The sequence below is a fragment of the Pseudochaenichthys georgianus genome, chromosome 19 (assembly GCF_902827115.2).
Source record: "Pseudochaenichthys georgianus chromosome 19, fPseGeo1.2, whole genome shotgun sequence".
In the NCBI taxonomy this organism is placed as follows: Eukaryota; Metazoa; Chordata; class Actinopteri; order Perciformes; family Channichthyidae; genus Pseudochaenichthys; species Pseudochaenichthys georgianus.
In genome coordinates, this window is record NC_047521.1 from 9,376,880 (window position 1) to 9,397,047 (window position 20,168).

General features: G+C 42.5%; 1 protein-coding gene across 1 annotated transcript in view; it reads left to right on the top strand.

Moving 5' to 3' along the window:
* Positions 1–329: 329 nt before the first annotated feature.
* Positions 330–20,168, top strand: part of LOC117464829 (vesicle-fusing ATPase-like) — a 32,887-nt gene continuing 13,048 nt past the window's right edge. The window contains exons 1-15 of the mRNA XM_034107535.2: positions 330–471; positions 4,808–4,893; positions 4,989–5,085; positions 5,966–6,005; positions 10,330–10,496; positions 10,849–10,956; positions 11,169–11,244; positions 11,960–12,115; positions 14,710–14,909; positions 16,656–16,821; positions 16,974–17,048; positions 17,573–17,760; positions 18,827–18,922; positions 19,559–19,715; positions 19,847–19,980. Coding sequence (XP_033963426.1) covers positions 460–471; positions 4,808–4,893; positions 4,989–5,085; positions 5,966–6,005; positions 10,330–10,496; positions 10,849–10,956; positions 11,169–11,244; positions 11,960–12,115; positions 14,710–14,909; positions 16,656–16,821; positions 16,974–17,048; positions 17,573–17,760; positions 18,827–18,922; positions 19,559–19,715; positions 19,847–19,980 — 1,758 coding nt within the window. The 5' untranslated portion in view covers positions 330–459. The remainder of the gene's footprint in view (positions 472–4,807; positions 4,894–4,988; positions 5,086–5,965; positions 6,006–10,329; positions 10,497–10,848; positions 10,957–11,168; positions 11,245–11,959; positions 12,116–14,709; positions 14,910–16,655; positions 16,822–16,973; positions 17,049–17,572; positions 17,761–18,826; positions 18,923–19,558; positions 19,716–19,846; positions 19,981–20,168) is intronic.

Sequence of the window (20,168 nt, forward strand, 5' to 3'; positions counted from 1 at the left end):
GTGCGAAACGTTCTGATTATTAATCACTAAGAGCATTTTCTATTTATTTTATTTCCTTGCAGGTAATTAGTATGAATAATGTTGATGGGACACCTCCTTAATCCTATTCTCTTTTAGATATTCATGAGGAAGCACCTACACCTCTTTCCGCTATACATAATTAACAAGGTGAAATTAAATATGAAATAAAGACAACATCGCTTTGAAAAGGTCACATATCGCTCTATTGTGATGTAGAGAGAAGTATTTTCCTACTTCAGAGTCAGCTGAGGAAAGAGGTGAAGTGCGCATCTACTCGCCTGACTTCCCTACGGTTCCTGTGCGTGATGACATCATCTGCGTCAACAGGTCCCGCCTCTCCGCACGTCACTTTCTCAGTTGTGCAGTTGTTCTGTCAGCGGAAGGTTTCTGCTGAATTGCACTTGAACCGGAGTTTAAAAAAAAAAAAAAAGCACAAAGATGACCGACCGGGTGAGTTTCTTTGAAGCAAATATGACAATTTCAACACAACACGAACAGAAACAAGTGAATAATTAACCTAACGTGGACGTGAGGAACGAGAAGCTTTTTTTGTACACGTAAAGTGAGCCAGCACAGCACTTAGCCAGTGTGGCAGAGTCAGATGTCATTCAAAACTTCGTAGCCCGGAAGTGGAACGGAGTATCTTGTGACTACTGCTAGCATGTAGTGCTATCACTGATGTTGTTCTAGATAGCCTATAACTTCATATACGTATCAGCCACAAAGCTGCTTGTCCCGCAAAATGTATGGTCAATATGTACTTTGATGGAAACAAATGATGCAGTTAATACAGCTCCGTATGAAAGACTAAACCAATGATCGCATGAATGAAGTGTTGACTGTATTTAATGGGAACCAGAAGTGCAGTAAGATTAATCGAATTTGTGTTGAATAGTCAATTTACTACCTATAGCAGTGGCCATTTTTAAAGTAACTGCAGTGTACAGGAAGTCGCAGTGTTTTTAGAATGACTCTATGCAGCAGTCTACGCATACGTTTCAGTTTATTAGCTGCAGACCCAGTGGTGTTAAGTAACTAAGTACATTTACTCAAGTAATGTACTTGAGCTACTTGTACATTACTTGAGTATTTCCATTGTATGCTACTTTTGTACCTCTACTCCACTACAATTCAGAGATAAATAGTGTACTTTTACTCCACAACATTAACGTAGTACCTTTAGTTACTTTGCTGTTAACGATAACAAATATGATCAGTACTTAAATAACACTTTAGTTACATCTAGATTAAATTGACAAGCTACCCAGCATTAAATTAAGTATTTCAAGTTAGTTACTCCTTTACCAGCTGTGATAAATTATAATAAAAACATGTCATATATGATTCTGAAATGGGCCAATATGCATAATGAGAAGTATTACTTTTGGTACTTTAAGTATATTTATATACCAATACTGTTTTACTTTTTGAGTAACATTTTTAATGCAGGAATTTGACTTATTCCTACACTCTGGTACTTCTACTTTTACTCAAGATCTAAGTAAATCTCCCACGTCTGTGTACACCTAGTTGAAAGTGAAATGGTTGCAGTTGTTGCAGTCTATTACCGGCATGGATATTTCTAGATGTTCTCGCTTGCATAACATTATACAGTATATATTTAAGTGTTTAGGACTGACACAACAAGATATTAAAAGACTTCACCTTGGACTGTAAGAAAATAGGATGGAGAGGTTAACAGATGATATAGCAAATAATCACCAGAATGTTCAACAATTTTAAATCATATTTTTAGTTCAGCCAACAGTCTAAAATCCCCCCAAACAATCAGTTTGATATCACAGAAGGCTAATAAAAACAGGTAGTATTCATGTAAGAGAAGCTAGAGCCATTACATTCTTGACACCTGTGTGTAATAGAAGTAACAGAAACAATTTATTGACAATTAAAATGAGTGCTGCAGGATTATTATTTTTTTAGATGGGGTTGAAACTGGTTTAGATAGTTTGAGAAAAAATAGTCCACTAGCTTCTTGTTCAGAGCTGTGAACTGCATCTCACTTGCCAAGTGGTGGTTAGTGGACATCAATTCCATTTCCTTTTCACTTGGAAGAATGAATTGCATTTCAATTGTTGAGGATGTTTCAATTCAACATTTCATCATACTGAAATGTGTTTAAAATGTTTAATCCTTCAAATTTATAACAATATAGTTAATCTAAATTAGGGTTGCACGATTTGGGGAAATAATCTAATTGCGATTTTCTGACAGATATTGCGATTGCGATTCGATTTGCGATTGAGTTTTTAAGCCACCCAACGGAAGTTTATTGTAAAATGCGGCCATATCTCCGGCTAGGAAGGTCGCATCAACGTGCTCCTGTCTCTAGCGCCCCCGCAGCCTGAGCTACGAGTGAAAGAACTAAACTTACATGAAACTTCCGTTGGGTTGCTTTAAAGTCAAGCTTCAGTTTAAGCTGTGAAAAGTGCAGTTTACAGTATGAGGATGTTTTTCAAAGATGAATTCTTTATCAAGTCCTGCAGGGGTTAGGTTCACTTGTTTTCAAAAAGAAGTGTGATTGTGTAAAAGTCTATTGAGAAAATGACCCTACCTCCTACATAAATGATTACTACAGTCACATGGATAAATGCAAGTCTTTTTTTGATACGGCACATTGCTTATTTTGTTACTTAGCTTCCATGTAGAGTAAAATAGATGATGTATCTTGGTATGCTTTAGGTCTACCTAGTGATTGACACGTCACTTTTAGCTACCTTGGTTTTATAGGGATGGTCATATGATTGCCTTGTGCATTACTTTGTACACACTTTCTAAATATATATAAATCACACACATTGCGACTCAGCAAGACATTCAGATGTCCCCCTGCCACACATGAAGGTTCTTTAGAATAAACGGCCTCCCATCTTAGAATCTCCCAAAGCTTAAATACTTCCTTCGTAGAAATGCACCACTAAGTGTGTTAGACAGAGAGGGACACAGGCATATTCAGACAGACCATATCAGTCAAATCATTTAGATTTATTTGAACATTAAAAGCATTTAATAATGTCCTAGTAGAAACCAAATATGTAAGTATGAACTACAATATTGCATAATATCAATCAATCAATGTTTATTTATATAGCCCAATATCACAAATGTTACATTTGTCTCAGTGGACTTCACAGTGTGTAGAGAATATCAGTATGACAATACGACACCCTTTGTCCTTTGACCAAAGAAACCCCACAGTTTAAAGGGGAACATGGGAGAAACTTCAGGGAGGTAATGTATCCCCTTATTTGTCTCAGTTGGAAGCAAGATCCAAAAACCCACCTGCAATTTCCCGCTTGATAGCATAATGCAACTGAGAAAAAAGAGGGCACAAAATGAGATATTGCTGAAAAACATGAATCGCCATAAGCTTGATTGGGTCACTTTCATGCTTGATAAAGCTGATAAAACAAGTCAATTTAAATTCAATATGTCCACTGTCTGCAGCACATCATGGTTTCCCCACTCGAGCAGGGTTGCATTTCTCAGACCATCCGTGCAGTTCATTGAAATATATCGGAAAGACAAAAGGAACCTTTTTCTTGTGTGTTTGACAAACATGTATTCACTCTATTCAAGCAAATACAATGGCTGTAAACCACTTGGACATTACCAATGAAAGCCAGGAGAATACATCAGCAATACACAGAGGAGGCTGAGCGTACACTCCACACACAGGCACTTCACATTTAAAAAAAGAACGGAGCTTCAGACCTCTCTGGAAGTTTCCAGTGTGCTTAAGCTCTCAGGAGGCTTTAGCAGTGTAAAGAGATCACCATAGCAACATGCGTGTAATGGAGGTTTTGCAAGCATGATCTCTGAACTAGAGGGGACTGGATGCAAAGTCACAAGAGTGTTGAGCTACTAAAGAACCATGCATACCAACTGTAAACACGGTGAATTCTCTTCCGTAACAGTCCAACATATAGTGCTGTGAGGAGGACGGTGTATGTCTGTAGGCCAACCAGGAAGTGAGCATCACCCTGGGTCTGTCAGCAACAACAACAACAACAACAAGTCAATAGGATTATTCCCTTGGATTATTGTGGAGAAAGCTCTGTTGCATTCATTAGCGGGGAAAAAGACGTGTTGGCCTTTAAAGATGTTGCACGCTTTATCTTATTGGTAAGATACTCTTACAAATGGACATAGCGTTAATGCAATCGACAGAAGTCAAAAAGCTAAAGCTATAAATGAACGACAGTACGCTCGCACCACTCGTTTATCATCTTTGCGCTGTTGACGTCTAAGGGCCCTGACAACCTCTGTAGTGTCCTTTAGCCACTTGCCAACAGCCTTTTTTCACTTGAATAAATAGTTTGAATTCAGGAGTGGATGTATTTCCTGATGTATTTTATGTGATGGAACAAAACGTGTCATGTCTTGAGCTTGTATGAACCACAGACCTTATTTTAAAGATCTTACCTAATACCTATTAAAATAAATAACTGGCTTCAAAACAAGAGAACAGGAAGTGCAGAACATGCTGGCTCATGTCCAGGTTTGACCACTCAATACTGCAGCACTTTAAACTAGCTTTCATGTATAGCATCACAGATGGTAGCAAATAAAAAGGAAAACTATATTGTACTTCTAACCAAAACGTATTAATCATATGGTTGCTACTTAGTTGAAAGAAAAGATCTCTAAATGTCTTATTTTATCCTTACTACATTTTGCTTTCAAAACCTTAAATCATTGACATACTGTCCACAGAGACGACCCCCCCAGTCGAGTCACTGTTTCCATTTCTCTGCTCTGGTTCCAGTTCATGCAGGCGGCTCGGTGCCCGACGGACGAGCTGTCCCTGACCAACTGTGCCGTCATCAACGACAAGGAGCCACAGTTTGAACAGTGAGTAGGAACATCTGGAAACACAGTAACATCTGGGTTGCTATCTCTACTGTATATCACGTTGAATCCTTTGTTCTGTTTTGATCTCAATACAGACATGTGACTGTGCGCAATGTAGCCCACATGTACGTGTTCACCCTGAGGAAGCACCCCAGTGTTAACGCCGGGACCATCGCCTTCAGCCTGCCACAGGTACGCCTCACTACGGAGTGGCAGCATGTTACCGCCACGTGGTCACGGTGTTGCCTGAGGGTGGCTGTGCGTCGCTGCTGAACTGTATTCTGCAGAATGAATCTCAAATATATTGGTTATGTGGCGGGAAATAATAACAATGGTTAATTTGATATACTGTAGCTAACCATTTATCTCGGTTGCTTGATGTTACTTGTAGAATAAAATAAATATTCCTGTTTTCTGTCTAGCATTTGAACCGGGGGTTTCCTGAACAAAGCACTGTTCAACACTTGCATGGAGTTGAAAGCTGCTAAATGTATTCAAATATCAGTTTTGCAAACATTATATCATCTTAATCTTGATATCAATATGTGACCTCATATACTCTCGTGTGTGTGTTGCTGTGCGCTCTCTGCTCGGACTTCTCCGTGTGTCTCAATGTGTGTGTGTTACTGCTTCTTCCTTTTTTGCCTCGCCTTTCTCTGCCTGCTCTTCCGCCGTCTTTAAGGCAGCCACAACGGCACACAGGTACTACTGTAACCTCCTCAACACGGTCTTATTGTACCACAAGGATTCAATAAACACTGTCTATTGGTTGATTGGCCGATCGTTTGACAGGACTGCCATCATTGGTCCCCATGTCAGAAACCCAGCTTGTGTGAAATGTCAACAGGCGAATAAAGATGTGACAATAAGACCAAGTTGCAGAGGAACGTTACACTGATGTTTTTAAAACATGTCAAGTATAAAGTATAGTTTAAATCTTCTGGGAAATCTAGTTTCCTTGTTTATGGTAAAAAATTGCCTTTTTTCTTTTTTCTGCAATATTGTGTCTTAATACAAAAAGAAAAAAACGAGACGTGCTTCTAAATTAATCACTTGCTTTTCTTCTAAACAGAGAAAATGGGCCGGCCTATCGATTGGACAAGAGGTTAAAGGTAGGCTTCATGGTTATAGCATAACACTGCCACTTTTCTAGATGATTCCAATCCCAAAGAAATCACATAAAAAGACCAAAACCAGCAATGAAGCTTTCCTGTTAATAAGCCACACGCGCACTGGGTAACGTGTTCCTTTATCACCACGAACACATGCTGCAGTCTGCTTACACTCCATGCTACAATCTACTAGTTAATCTGCTGCGCTTCTTATAGACTATATTATAAAGGTGTTGCTGTTGGTAACAGGGTTGCCTCACAGACTTCTGATTGTTCTTTCAGCCTTTTGTAATGACTGTCATTCATTTGTCATCTTTTGACGAGACGGTCTTTCTCTTTTATCACGAAATATCTTTTGAGTCTCCGACACCTGGCTGCAGCAGAAACATTATACCAACCCTTGCCCTCAAACTACTTCCATGCGAGTGACTTTAAAGTCTGCAGTCTGTGACACGTCTCACCGTGCTGACTTGTGACGGTCATATCCTTCACATGACTAATTAAGCGTTGGCTTAGGGGTTTGAGCTTTTATTCAGGTGTCATGAGCGGTGGATTGAACATGCTTCACCCAGCGCGGGGAGAGACGGTGGAACAATATGAGCAGGTGGTGTCACCGCGCAGCTGGCCGGCATCCAGAGAAAGAGAATATGATGTTCTTTGATGAAGTATTTTCACTCCGCTCCCTTAGGCCAAACGGTGCCCAAAATGATGGGCGCTATTATGATGCTGTCTGCATATCAGGAGTGAAAGGGAGGAATGAAAATATAATCCACTGAGTGAAAAAGCCTCATGGTGCCTATTATCTTTTTTGACATGGTCTTAAAAAAAGCCATGGCCCTTTCTTATCATGTGATCAAAGGAACATCCCCTGTCTCTTTCAGTGTAAAGCAAGCATATCAGAAATGCATAGAATGTTTATAGCAGTGTCTCCTGCAAGATTATTGAAGCAGTATTTTAAGGGTTATTTGTCTAATTAGCGGCGGTGGATACATCATGCTAAACTAGAGATGAGACAATTACAGTATATCTCATTTTCACAATTTTCACGATGCAGAGAATTTGAATGGGGCTCCACAAGTCATGTCAAGAACAAGAACTGCATGTTGTGTTGCTGATTTAGTTTTATCGCAGTGAAAGGATTAGATTGAGTTAGTGTCTAATTGAACATAATCATACCATCATTCTAAAAGAAGATAGTAGATATGTGGGATATTCAGTTGTGATCGGCGATACAAAAGCTTTCTGAAGCCATGAAGTGAACGTACTGGAAATAGTTTTCTGTTTCCATGCATTTGTGCGGATGGATACATGTGAAGGGGTTTCAGTCACAATGTATTGTGTACAGTAAAGCTTGTTATATGAATCACCTTTTTAAGATTCAGTCTGCAGCTCTGTTTTTAAATACTGTGGACAATGTACTGGAGCAGGAATGAAAGGAACACATCTAGAGACTTAACAAGGTCTCATTTGCTGTTTTAAAGCTGTGTCGAGAAATCTGTTTTCCTTGCAGTTATTATGTTGAATAAAACGTATTTATCTAAAAGCTGCAGATTGTTATATTAGGAAAAACAATTAGATGACACAAGATCTTTAGGGGTTGTAGAGGCAGGGTTGTAGGGGCAGGGTTGTAGGGGCAGGGTTGTAGGGGCAGGGTTGTAGGGGCAGGGTTGGAGAGGCAGGGTTGTAGAGGCAGGGTTGGAGAGGCAGGGTTGTAGGGGCAGGGTTGTAGGGGCAGGGTTGTAGAGGCAGGGTTGTAGGGGCAGGGTTGTAGGGGCAGGGTTGTAGGGGCAGGGTTGTAGGGGCAGGGTTGTAGAGGCAGGGTTGTAGGGGCAGGGTTGTAGGGGGCAGGGTTGTAGAGGCAGGGTTGTAGGGGCAGGGTTGTAGGGGCAGGGGTTGTAGGGGCAGGGTTGTAGGGGCAGGGTTGGAGAGGCAGGGTTGGAGAGGCAGGGTTGGAGAGGCAGGGTTGTAGGGGCAGGGTTGTAGGGGCAGGGTTGGAGAGGCAGGGTTGTAGGGGCAGGGTTGGAGAGGCAGGGTTGTAGAGGCAGGGTTGTAGAGGCAGGGTTGGAGGGGCAGGGTTGTAGGGGCAGGGTTGTAGGGGCAGGGTTGTAGGGGCAGGGTTGTAGGGGCAGGGTTGTAGGGGCAGGGTTGGAGAGGCAGGGTTGTAGGGGCAGGGTTGGAGAGGCAGGGTTGTAGGGGCAGGGTTGTAGGGGCAGGGTTGGAGAGGCAGGGTTGTAGGGGCAGGGGTTGTAGGGGCAGGGTTGTAGGGGCAGGGTTGTAGGGGCAGGGTTGGAGAGGCAGGGTTGTAGGGGCAGGGTTGTAGGGGCAGGGTTGGAGAGGCAGGGTTGTAGGGGCAGGGTTGTAGGGGCAGGGTTGTAGGGGCAGGGTTGTAGGGGCAGGGGTTGTAGGGGCAGGGTTGGAGGGGCAGGGTTGGAGGGGCAGGGTTGTAGGGGCAGGGTTGTAGGGGCAGGGTTGTAGGGGCAGGGTTGTAGAGGCAGGGTTGTAGGGGCAGGGTTGTAGGGGCAGGGTTGGAGGGGCAGGGTTGTAGGGGCAGGGTTGTAGGGGCAGGGTTGTAGGGGCAGGGTTGGAGAGGCAGGGTTGGAGAGGCAGGGTTGTAGGGGCAGGGTTGGAGAGGCAGGGTTGGAGAGGCAGGGTTGTAGAGGCAGGGTTGTAGGGGCAGGGTTGGAGAGGCAGGGTTGTAGGGGCAGGGTTGGAGAGGCAGGGTTGTAGGGGCAGGGTTGTAGGGGCAGGGTTGTAGGGGCAGGGTTGGAGAGGCAGGGTTGTAGGGGCAGGGTTGTAGGGGCAGGGTTGTAGGGGCAGGGTTGTAGGGGCAGGGTTGTAGGGGCAGGGTTGGAGGGGCAGGGTTGTAGGGGCAGGGTTGTAGGGGCAGGGTTGTAGGGGCAGGGTTGTAGAGGCAGGGTTGTAGGGGCAGGGTTGTAGGGGCAGGGTTGTAGGGGGCAGGGTTGGAGGGGCAGGGTTGTAGGGGCAGGGTTGTAGGGGCAGGGTTGTAGGGGGCAGGGTTGGAGAGGCAGGGTTGGAGAGGCAGGGTTTGTAGGGGCAGGGTTGTAGGGGCAGGGTTGGAGAGGCAGGGTTGTAGAGGCAGGGTTGGAGAGGCAGGGTTGTAGGGGCAGGGTTGTAGGGGCAGGGGTTGGAGAGGCAGGGTTGTAGGGGCAGGGTTGTAGGGGCAGGGTTGTAGGGGCAGGGTTGTAGGGGCAGGGTTGTAGGGGCAGGGTTGTAGGGGCAGGGTTGTAGGGGCAGGGTTGTAGGGGCAGGGTTGTAGGGGCAGGGTTGTAGGGGCAGGGTTGGAGAGGCAGGGTTGTAGGGGCAGGGTTGTAGGGGCAGGGTTGGAGAGGCAGGGTTGTAGGGGCAGGGTTGTAGGGGCAGGGTTGTAGGGGCAGGGTTGTAGGGGCAGGGTTGGAGGGGCAGGGTTGGAGAGGCAGGGTTGGAGAGGCAGGGTTGTAGGGGCAGGGTTGGAGAGGCAGGGTTGTAGGGGCAGGGTTGGAGAGGCAGGGTTGTAGAGGCAGGGTTGTAGAGGCAGGGTTGTAGGGGCAGGGTTGTAGAGGCAGGGTTGTAGGGGCAGGGTTGTAGGGGCAGGGTTGGAGAGGCAGGGTTGTAGGGGCAGGGTTGGAGAGGCAGGGTTGTAGGGGCAGGGTTGTAGGGGCAGGGTTGTAGGGGCAGGGTTGTAGGGGCAGGGTTGTAGGGGCAGGGTTGTAGGGGCAGGGTTGTAGGGGCAGGGTTGGAGAGGCAGGGTTGTAGGGGCAGGGTTGTAGGGGCAGGGTTGTAGGGGCAGGGTTGTAGGGGCAGGGTTGTAGGGGCAGGGTTGTAGGGGCAGGGTTGTAGGGGCAGGGTTGTAGGGGCAGGGTTGTAGGGGCAGGGTTGGAGAGGCAGGGTTGGAGAGGCAGGGTTGGAGAGGCAGGGTTGTAGGGGCAGGGTTGTAGGGGCAGGGTTGTAGAGGCAAAACCTACTTGCAGTTTCCTCCAGCTCGTTGATGCGCTTTAGCTTCTTATCGTGCATTGCTTTCCGACCCTTAAACTCTACTCTATGCAACTCATTCCGGCAGGAACAATTCTTCATAATATGTCAGATGTTAGTCCTTCAGTTTATTCCTGTTCCCCCAAGTGGCCATACAAAGAAATGAATGCGGCTTAAATTTCAATTCGACAGTGGGAGAAAGGAAGATGTATTCTCGTGAAATCCTAAAGGAAAAAACGTGTTGTGAATTGCTGCCCTCTGAAGAGGAATAATTAACCTTATTAGTAATATTCTAAATGTGGTGGTTTTATAATAAAAAAACTCACCATCCATTGTGTTTTTAATCCCTTTCTAGTAACAAACTACAAGTTTGACAAGTCCAAACATTGTATAAGCACCATGACGGTGGAAATTGACTTCCTGCAGAAGAAGAGTGTGGACAGCAACCCCTACGACTCTGACAACATGGCCTGCGAGTTCATCCAGCACTTCAACAGCCAGGCCTTCAGCGTCGGCCAGCAGGTGCCGGGGGCTCGGAGGGGATAATCATGTGCCATCTGAATATTCATTCAAACCAGACGTGCTCCCATATTTGGGAATGACTGACGACCGTTTTGTCGCGGTCAGAATGACGTTAGGATCATACAAGAATGAACAACAGAATGTGATGTTTGTTATCAGCAAAAACACAAACATGCTTAACAAGAGCAGCCAAATGAAGTGTTTCAAATGCTTGGGTTTTGTTTATTTACTTAATGTCCCAATACAATAGCAACACTTTGTTCTCTTTGTTTGGATTAATTCAAAGTTGTTGTTCTGTCTATCTCGGATGGACTCTAAATGTTGTTGTTTTCTCTCTGTTCTTTATCTTCAGCTGGTGTTTAGTTTCTGTGATAAGCTGTTTGGCTTGCTGATAAAGGATATTGAGGCCATGGACCCCAGCATCCTGAGAGGAGAGAATGAGCCTGGCAAGAAACCAAAGGTATCTGGAGAACAAAGCGTCTTTTCCCATGATGTTCATGATATTATTTACCATGCCTAAATACATGGTATTACTAATGTACACAATTTAAACCCCATGTAGTTGAATTTATAAGTGTTTCAACTGGATGTGACTCTTTTTGTGTATATGTATAGGTTACTGCTCATTGTCCTTTTCCCACATGATAATCCTCCTTCTTCTCTCTTCCCCAGATAGAGATAGGTTTGTTGCTAGGAAACAGTCAGGTGATTTTTGAGAAGTCAGAGACCTCATCCATTACCCTGGTTGGTAAGTATCAACAACATATATTTTAAACACTTGAAAAACTTCTTTCATCATCTTCAAGGAAATTGTTTGTGATTGTCCATTATTCTTTTATAATTTGTTCACAGGATGTATTACTAAATAACATAGAATAAATAGGCAAATACTTTGTAACGATACTCAGAGACTCTCAACAGTCAAATGTATCCATCTTTGCATCTTTCGTGGTTCTAACCTTCATCTTACGTCCTGTGCAAATGTTAAATACAGCCACTAAAGCTGACATTAAATTAGAAGATGGTGCCTTTCTGAAATCCCTGCAAACCTCACACTTATTTATGAACTAGAAAAGTGTATTTTTACATTTACTGGCTGTAGGGCGATTTCCCACAATATCACAAGGGGGCGCTCTCTGCTCTTTTTTCCTCTTACATTTTATCGAAGTGGCTCAATATACAAGTCTACCTGACGGGCAGTTCACCTTCACATCAATGTTTAATCTTGAAAAAGGTTCTGTCTTTATAAATATAACAACAATCTATTGAAAGGTATAACCTTGAACTTACCTTGTGTAGCGACAAAGTTCTATCTCAGCGAACAATCCTTTCTGCACTCAGAACAACAACAGCATCTGTTCATTTAAAGACAACATGCCTTTCAATCAGAGAACATCGGGCTTTCTAGCTGATCATAAGTCTCACATTTTGAGCATTTATTTTCTTTTGTGTCACCCCCTCAGGTAAAGCCAAGACCCGAGGGTCCCGCCAGGCCATCATCAGCCCAGACTGGAACTTTGAGAAGATGGGTATTGGCGGCCTCGACAAAGAGTTTTCTGACATCTTCCGCCGAGCCTTCGCCTCCAGAGTCTTCCCTCCGGACATAGTAGAACAGATGGGTGAGTTTCCCTCGTTCCTCTCTAACCAGCCATCACTTATTTATTTGTTTGTGTCTGTTCTTCCTCATTTCAAAGTCGGGATGGAAGGCAGATGATGATTTCACGAGATTGTCCATTTTAAAATGAATAAAATACAGTATAATATATTTTATAAATATAAGAATGTGCAATAAAAAGATCAAATAAGATATATAAACTTGACAAATTAAAATAATAATAAAAAGGGATGATAATAATTAAGGTTGTGTATTGGCAAAAGTCTGTTGATAGGATAGGTCTTACTATTCAATATATTGCGATACTATAAGCAAGGCAAAATATAGCTATTCAAAACAATTATCTAGTTTTAGGAAAGCTGGCATAGTATAAAGAACACACCCCTATATGCATAACGTTGGAGTCAAGTTGTTTTCCTTTTTTTGCAATACAGTGGAATCTGTGTTCTGAGTCTCTGCAATACCCAACATACAAAAACAATGCAAAATCTAACATTATTCATTAAAATCAATACATTATTTTTGAGAATTGATATAGTCTCACAAAACATAATATATATTTCCAAACACCTCAAACAGGTAAGAGGACAAATGTGTATTTATAATTGTGTGGGTGACCTTTCACGTACAAAACTAATGTATAATTGATGTGGCTATTACCTCATCGTGCTTTTTTTAACAGCTGCAAGGAGCAGAAAACCACACAATAGTTAAGTTGTGAGAAACACTGGTGTCTCTTCTGTCTTTCAGCATTCACAAGATTAGTTATACCTGCCAACAAAATAATCACTGTTTTCAGTTATTATATTTAGCTTGTGGTTAATCCTTACACCAATATTATGACAAACCAAACTATGAATTATTACTTTGACGAATGAATCTTTACGCGAATCAGTGAAACTCAACAATCGACAATAGGCAGATTGTTGTGACTCGACCATAAATAAAACTCTGCCGGTGATCCCTGCTCATGCTCATTAATAGATCTTTGACAGCTGTCAGATTACCGCGGTGATTCACTTTGCAAAGTCCATCAGGTAGTCTTCTTTGTGACTCATACACACACAAAAAAACTCCTTTCCCACACATACAATCACATCTGTTCTAATCCTCACTTCTAAGGTCTTGTAAAAACCTGTTGTAAAGACCTCTGAGCTTGGCAAACACACACACTACTTAAATCTGGTGCACATACGCACAGTGCCCGGGGCCTGTGGCAGCGTCCAGCAGTGTGTGAGCTGACCTTTAGCCGCCCGCTTGTGTGCAGCAGTCGGCCTTTGGCTTTGGCCAGCTGGCTGCTGTAATGAGATGGCATGCCCTGATAGGGCGTCCAGCTAAAGGTAAAGCTGTAATTGGCGGGCGGGGGGGAGCGGGTGCTGACGGAGAGGTGGCGTGCGTATGTGTGTACGCTGCACAATTTGCGTGTGTGGCGAAGCAAAGGTTTTGAGAGTTTCACCTTGTCTCCCCTTTGCTCCCCAGAGAGGTGAAGCAGACAGACAGAAGCTTCAGTGCTTTCTCTCCCAAACACAACCACATAACTTTTACCCCACCTCCACCCCCACCCCCACCTGTCTGTCAGCCTGCCTGCTTCTCCTTCAGCAGGCCCAAATGGCAGCTCAGATGGTTATCTGGGGCCTCGCAATTAGTCTGGGCTAAATGTCATTAATGCAGGTGCAAAAGGCCATTACGAGACCTACACTGTGAAGTTGTTTGAGTGGAGAGTTTGCCGTCTCCATACTTGATCTTTATGGAGGTTGAATTAAAAAAATAAGTCCGTAGTGATGAGAATGACTGGAGTAACTCTCCAGATTATGCTACCTTGTATTAAAATCATGATCTAGACTCTTAATGTGACAACTCTTTATTAGGGCCAAGTAATCTTCAACTACAATTTGGCTTCCACTAAAGCCAATGCAAAATGTGGATTTTAGTTTCTTTATTTTATGATATATGACTTGATTTAAGTGGTTCTCATCACTCACGGCTGAAGGGGGTATGGATTGGTTACGGTGGATAATGCAAATGTTTCTTTGGTCATGTCCATTTGTCAACCCATGGAAAGGACAGGGGCATTTAGTCTCCGAGATTCTGGATGTTAAATCTAAAAAAAAATGACTTTATTGAACCTTGAACATTTTCAATAAAGTGATCGATCAAAGCGACACATCACTTTTTGAACATTTTAATAGCAACAATTAAAAAAAGAGAAAATAAATAAATGTCGAGGAATAATCAATTATTTTGCCTCAATGTAGGAAGTGATGTCCATTGTAGTACTTCAAAAGGCAAAGGGGATACATACTGGGGAAAATTAGATTGTTATAATCATCTAGACTTTTAACAATTTCTCCTAGTTGTTACGTCTAAACTGTACCTGTGACTTTCTTTTTATCCCTTTGTGCTGTTATGTTCTAGCACTCACCTGTTCATAAATAAAAGTTAGTATATACAAATAATCTGATTGGGCTTGACCTACAGTAGCAAAGGTTTGAGCTATATAGCTAGTAGAAACATGTTCTGTGTAAGTATAACAAAATGAACAGCCTGTTCTCAGTTTGACTTCCATTCCTCTCTCCCTCGTTGTGTGTGTGTCTCCAGGCTGTAAGCATGTGAAGGGTATCCTGCTGTACGGACCCCCAGGCTGCGGCAAAACCCTGATGGCACGACAGATTGGCAACATGCTTAAGGCCCGGGAGCCGAAGATCGTCAACGGCCCCGAGATCCTCAACAAGTACGTTGGAGAGTCTGAAGCCAACGTCAGGAAGCTGTTTGCAGACGCAGAGGACGAACAGAAGAGGGTGAGGAGGAGGACACATTATAGTATATATATACTCATGCATAAAATAATAGATGAACCCAAATGGCAAAAAACTACAATGTGATGAAGTTTTAATCCAAAGCAATTTACAATAAGCTCAGCTTTCAATTAGCCAACCCACCTTAGATGCTACTGCACTGGCTTCATATAAGTCAAATCTTTCAAACTGTTACATACAGAAATGAAAAGTGTATTTATTTAACCAAGTGCATTCGAAACAGCCGGGTTTCTTCGTCTGCAGTAGTAGATTTTACATTCTGCAGTCCTAATATCAAACATGAGCTTTTTCTAGCATTTTCAAGACAGGATAGCAAACAAGTAATGTTTACACCTCCAGGATATGTTAGCCAGACAAGCTCAGCTGGCTTTGACCACATTTGTTGTCAGACTTCGGAAAAGACAGAATTAGTTTGAGTGTACAGAGACAAAACAATGTGGGCCCAGGAATGAGCCCTGTTGTAGGACAAGCCATGAGAGCGAATTAGTGTACAGAGACAAGAAGAAGCAGACCCAGGACGGAGCCCTGAGGCACCCCAGTAATGAGTTTGACACATACCCTTGGAACAGTATTCTCTCTTCATACTTATGAAACACAGATCTCTAAGCATCTTTGGGTTCAAGAAAAGCGCTATAGAAATATATTTTATTATTATTATTAGATCTGCATTGCTATCTAAACAAAAAAAACCTAATTTATCCAAGAGTGGAAAGATATGCCCTTTAGCCAGACATAGTTATAATAATTTTGGTAAAATTCTTGTGTGTTTCTGTGTGTGTGTTTTGTAAAGGGGGGTGGCAGTTTTGTACTGAAACACAGCAGTGACGAGGAGACACTCACTCCTCACCACTTAATGAGGGGCTGGGCTGTCTTTGACCTCCTATTAGACCTAGCTACAGACACAGACAGACAGACACACACACTCACACACACACCATCCAGTGTGTAATAAGGACAGCTCCACACCTGCTTTAAATGAAACTGACAGGTCTGTAGATGGAGGGATAACCCCCCACCCTGCTGCGCTCTCAATTCTTCCATATGTCTCTCTGCTGAGGGTCGCTGTGGATTCTCAGGTCAGGGTGCAAGATGCCAAACCAAAGCTAGTCATTGAAAAAGTTGACTGTTTAAAAAAACATATCTGCATTTGTAAGGAGAGCCAGTAGATGGTTGTATGTGTTTTCTGTTTCTGTTATTCTACCTTTTGCTTTAGTTGAATTGTAATTAATCACTTAAATGTTGCCTAATTGAATTGCCTAAACGTTTTTGGAATTCAATGGATTTTTTCTAACACGGAAGTAATTGTCACATTACTCAAATTCTCAGAATTGATTGTAATACTATTATAATAACTTCACAAGGTCATGTGAAATCTCCTTTGCAAAATGTGTTTTAGCTACCAAATGGTCTAGTTAAATGTAAGGACACTGCTGTGGTACTAAACTCTCAGACTCTCCTACTTTCGAAAAACGGAAATGTATTTCTTTATATATATCTTTAAATATTTTCTAATATATATTCTTATTTTTCTGTATCTTTCAACTCCTTTATTGTTATGCACCAAAGCACCATGCCATTCTCCTAGCATGTGTAAACCTATTAGGAAATAACACTTCTTGATTTGGAAATTATTTAAAAATATAATTTGTCAGAATATTAGGCGAACACACCAATTATGACCTTGAAAAGCAAAATAAGATCCTGTTCACTCCTCTCTTTGCTGCACAGCTCGGAGCGAACAGTGGCCTTCACATCATCATATTGGATGAGATTGATGCAATCTGCAAACAGCGTGGCAGCATGGCAGGCAGCACAGGCGTCCACGACACCGTGGTCAACCAGCTGCTTTCTAAGATAGACGGAGTGGAGCAGCTCAACAACATCCTGGTCATAGGTGCTCACACACAAATAAACACACACGTTCTCAACTCCTCTTCCACAAATTAACACACTTATAGACTCACAGGTGTCATTTCATCTCACTCATTTATCAGTTTCTTCTGCTTTCCCACATTTCCACTCACTGGCCATCTGTTCCTCCCTCAGGTATGACCAACAGGCCTGACCTGATAGATGACGCCTTGTTGAGACCTGGAAGACTGGAGGTGAAGATGGAGATTGGTAAGAAGTGAAGAGAGCCCTGATAAGGTTTCACTCTTTGATGTTTAATCCATTCTTAGCCGACTTGAAACGGGAATAAAAAAGTATTAATGACAACATAAATGTTTTTACAACGGCACACCAGGGCCAATCGTTGCTAATAATAATAATAATATGGAGCTCGGGTTTGAGATACATTTTTAAGATTAAACTTGTATATTTATGCAAAAGATTAAATTAGTGGAAAATGCAGAAAGAATGACCAACTTCTCTGTTTTTCTGGGTTAAGGTATCACGTCTTTTTATTCCTTCACACAGCGCTTCACTTTGCAAAGCTTGATAAACCTCATCACACCACAGAGGCCACTGTTTGCTGTGTATTATGCCTGCAATGGATGATCGAGTCATAGAATACTTTGCAATTATATTTAACAATAAGCAAATACTCATGATTTATGTCCAATCAGTTTGAGGTGACACATAATAAGTCTGTTTTTTGTTGTTGAAGCTGTAAGTCCCATGTAAGTCCCTGTCTCTTCTTCCAGGATTACCTGATGAAAAGGGCCGCGTTCAGATCCTCCAAATCCACACGGCGAGGATGCGTCAGAATGATCTGCTGTCCGCTGATGTTGACGTTAAGGAGCTGGCGGTGGAGACCAAGAACTACAGCGGTGCCGAGCTGGAGGGCCTGGTCCGGGCCGCACAGTCCACGGCCATGAACAGACACATCAAGGTCAGAGTCCTCCGGGGACATTAAGTACTTTACTGCACACAGTTATTCTCTATCTATTTGTGAGTCCATGTCCATTAACTTTCAATGATAGCCACAGAACAGTTATACAGTAAGTGTACTATCAATTACTCTGGCTGTCTGTATTTTATTTTATAAGAAATATTTTTATATATAAGATATCTGAAAAAAGTCAAGAAAATGCCCATCAGAAGATATTCATATTTAACCATAGGAGCAGCATATCTTTGAGTTTTAGAAGCCACAGGCACTGAATAGGAATAATAATAAAACATTTTAAGTAACACCATTCCTAAAGAAAAAAGAGAATTGATTAAAATAAGTGCATATACTGTGAATTCAAATCATATCATAAGAGGCAGCAAATAACAAGAACAGGTAGGCAAGGAACAGCAGAATATGTACAAGATATAAAGAAAGAAAGAAAAATTAATAGTAAGTTACAGGAAATGCTAAATAAATACATTTAAGAATGTCTGCAAACTTGAGTTGGAAAAGGCTGAGCTGTCACGATAAACTGCTCGGAGTATTGTTGAAAGCAATCAGAGGAGTAATGCCATGTGTGTTTGTAAGGCGCAGGAATTGTAAACTGTTGTATAGTGCCAGTATAACTAGCCACCCAGGTATGTGTATGTCTGTGTCCTCACGTAAGTGTTTTATCAGGTGCATAGGCTCACATCTAAACAGATAAGGTGCATTTCTCATCTGTTAAGTGTTCCTCCCTCCACACAAACACACACACGGGCAGCAGATATTAGGGGGTGTTGATAAATGACAGACAAGGGCCTTACACATGTCTGAAGGCCGTGACGCTTCTCTTCACTCCTCCAAACACTTTCTTCCCTCCCTCCTCCTCTCGCTCTGACCTTTCTGCTCTGAGGGAGTACATTGTCTCCTGACACATTGTGCAATCTAAATGTGCAATGCTTCATGTAATGGATTTCATTAGCGAGGGCCGTGGAGTTCATCCAGGAATGAAAGTAACTCATTATCAGCTGTCGCTCAACTTGTGTGTGTTGTGTTTGTGTGTTTGTGTGGTTTGTTGCAGGCCAGCGCCACCGTGGAGGTGAACCTGGAGACAGCAGAGAAGCTGCAGGTCAGCAGATCGGACTTCCTGGGCTCTCTGAATAACGACATCAAACCTGTAAGTTGCTTTGCATCCCTATCTCCATTTCTTTCAATTACGTTTGATAAAAAAGAGAAGGATAAACAATATAATCTACATCCTAATGATATAAATAACCCAATATACAAAACAATTAACTATCCCAACATTTCCCCATTCTCCCTCTGTCCTAGGGACAAACATTTTGAGGGCATTCAAGAACTTTGTGAGAGTTTTATACAAGCGGGTAATAACATTAAAAAAACACATATTCATCCGGACACCCTGCCTGAAAACACTCCTCTTAAAAGAAAGCGGTACTTTGTGAAACTGCACAGAAAGGTATTTTCATTGGACTCCAAAAAAAGTGATTGGCTTTATTATCCACCCGTTCTAAGTCGTTTGGCTAAATGTTACCATAACGTTTCAATTTGGCCTCAACTCTTGTTCAATAAAGATGTTGAGTATTTCACTGATTATCTGATCAGCAAAACAAAAACATAATGGATTTTAAATATTTAAAATAACATTATGAGTACAGTTAGTCTGGCTCTATTTCCTGTGTTAAAGACCTTCCTATTGGACTTTAATAGAAGGTGAAGGAAAAATAAATGTCCTTTTTATTTAACCTCAGACACTCAAAGAAAAGCTCTATCTTTCTCTTCCCCTGTCCAGGCGTTTGGTACCAATCAAGAGGACTACGCCAGCTACATCATGAACGGAATCATCCGATGGGGCGACCCGGTGTCGGCGGTGCTGGAGGACGGGGAGCTGCTTGTGCAGCAGACCAAGAACAGCGAGCGCACTCCGTTGGTGTCTGTGCTGCTGGAGGGTAGGGCTCCAAGTGATGACCTCATGTATACAGTATCCATCATTAACTCTCTTACAGGCTGTTGTATTTCAAGTTTAGCCACTTTTTGTGTTGCCATAAGCAGCTGATGTTTGATTGATGCTCGCCCTCAGGCCCGCCTAACAGTGGGAAAACAGCGCTGGCTGCTAAGATCGCTGAAGAATCCCAGTTCCCCTTCATCAAGATCTGCTCCCCCGACACAATGATCGGACACTCTGAGATCGCCAAATGCCAGGCCATCAAAAAGGTAGAAATTGTCAATTTAAAACATTTAATAAGAAGCATTTTAATATAGAAAACACAAGACAAATTGCAACAAAGTCTGGATGCCTATTCTGATTGATAATATACTCAATGTAACAAACTGGGATTCATGTTGAAGCTGTTTGTTGTTTGTCTCTTCTTTTGTTTTCTCCGTGCGATCGAGCTGTGTGT